This window comes from Gekko japonicus, unplaced genomic scaffold (genome assembly GCF_001447785.1).
Source record: "Gekko japonicus isolate JY-2015 unplaced genomic scaffold, Gekko_japonicus_V1.1 scaffold2706, whole genome shotgun sequence".
NCBI classification, from domain to species: domain Eukaryota; kingdom Metazoa; phylum Chordata; class Lepidosauria; order Squamata; family Gekkonidae; genus Gekko; species Gekko japonicus.
The window spans coordinates 125,949-126,396 of NW_015162033.1; the positions used below are offsets into that span (position 1 = coordinate 125,949).

Here is a 448-nt window from a genome sequence, read left to right on the forward strand (position 1 = left end):
GCGGCGGCAGGCGCAGGAGCCGCAGCAGGAGCAGCAGCTGCCGGAGGCGGGCCGGGCGAAGTCGGCACAAAGTTTGGAGGCGCCGCCGGGGAAGGGGGGAAGGGGCCGCCGCTGCCGTTTTGGTGCTGCTTTGTCCGCGCAGCCAGCGAGCCAGGCGGGAGGGAGGCCTCCTCCTCCTCCTCCACCTCGTCTTCTTTCTCGGCCGGGCCGGGCCGGGGGAAGGAGCCATGTCGTCCATCCTGCCCTTCACGCCGCCGATCGTCAAGCGCCTGCTGGGCTGGAAGAAGGGCGAGCAGAACGGGCAGGAGGAGAAGTGGTGCGAGAAGGCCGTCAAGAGCCTGGTCAAGAAGCTGAAGAAGAGCGGGCAGCTCGACGAGCTCGAGAAGGCCATCACCACCCAGAGCGCCGCCACCAAGTGCATCACCATCCCCAGGTCGGGCGGGGACCG

General features: G+C 69.4%; 1 protein-coding gene across 1 annotated transcript in view; it reads left to right on the top strand.

Annotated features, from left to right (window-relative positions):
• Positions 1–216: 216 nt before the first annotated feature.
• SMAD3 (SMAD family member 3) overlaps positions 217–448 on the top strand; it is a 96,545-nt gene continuing 96,313 nt past the window's right edge. Inside the window, exon 1 of the mRNA XM_015405559.1 lies at positions 217–433. Within this exon, the coding sequence (XP_015261045.1) occupies positions 228–433 (206 nt within the window). The 5' untranslated portion in view covers positions 217–227. The remainder of the gene's footprint in view (positions 434–448) is intronic.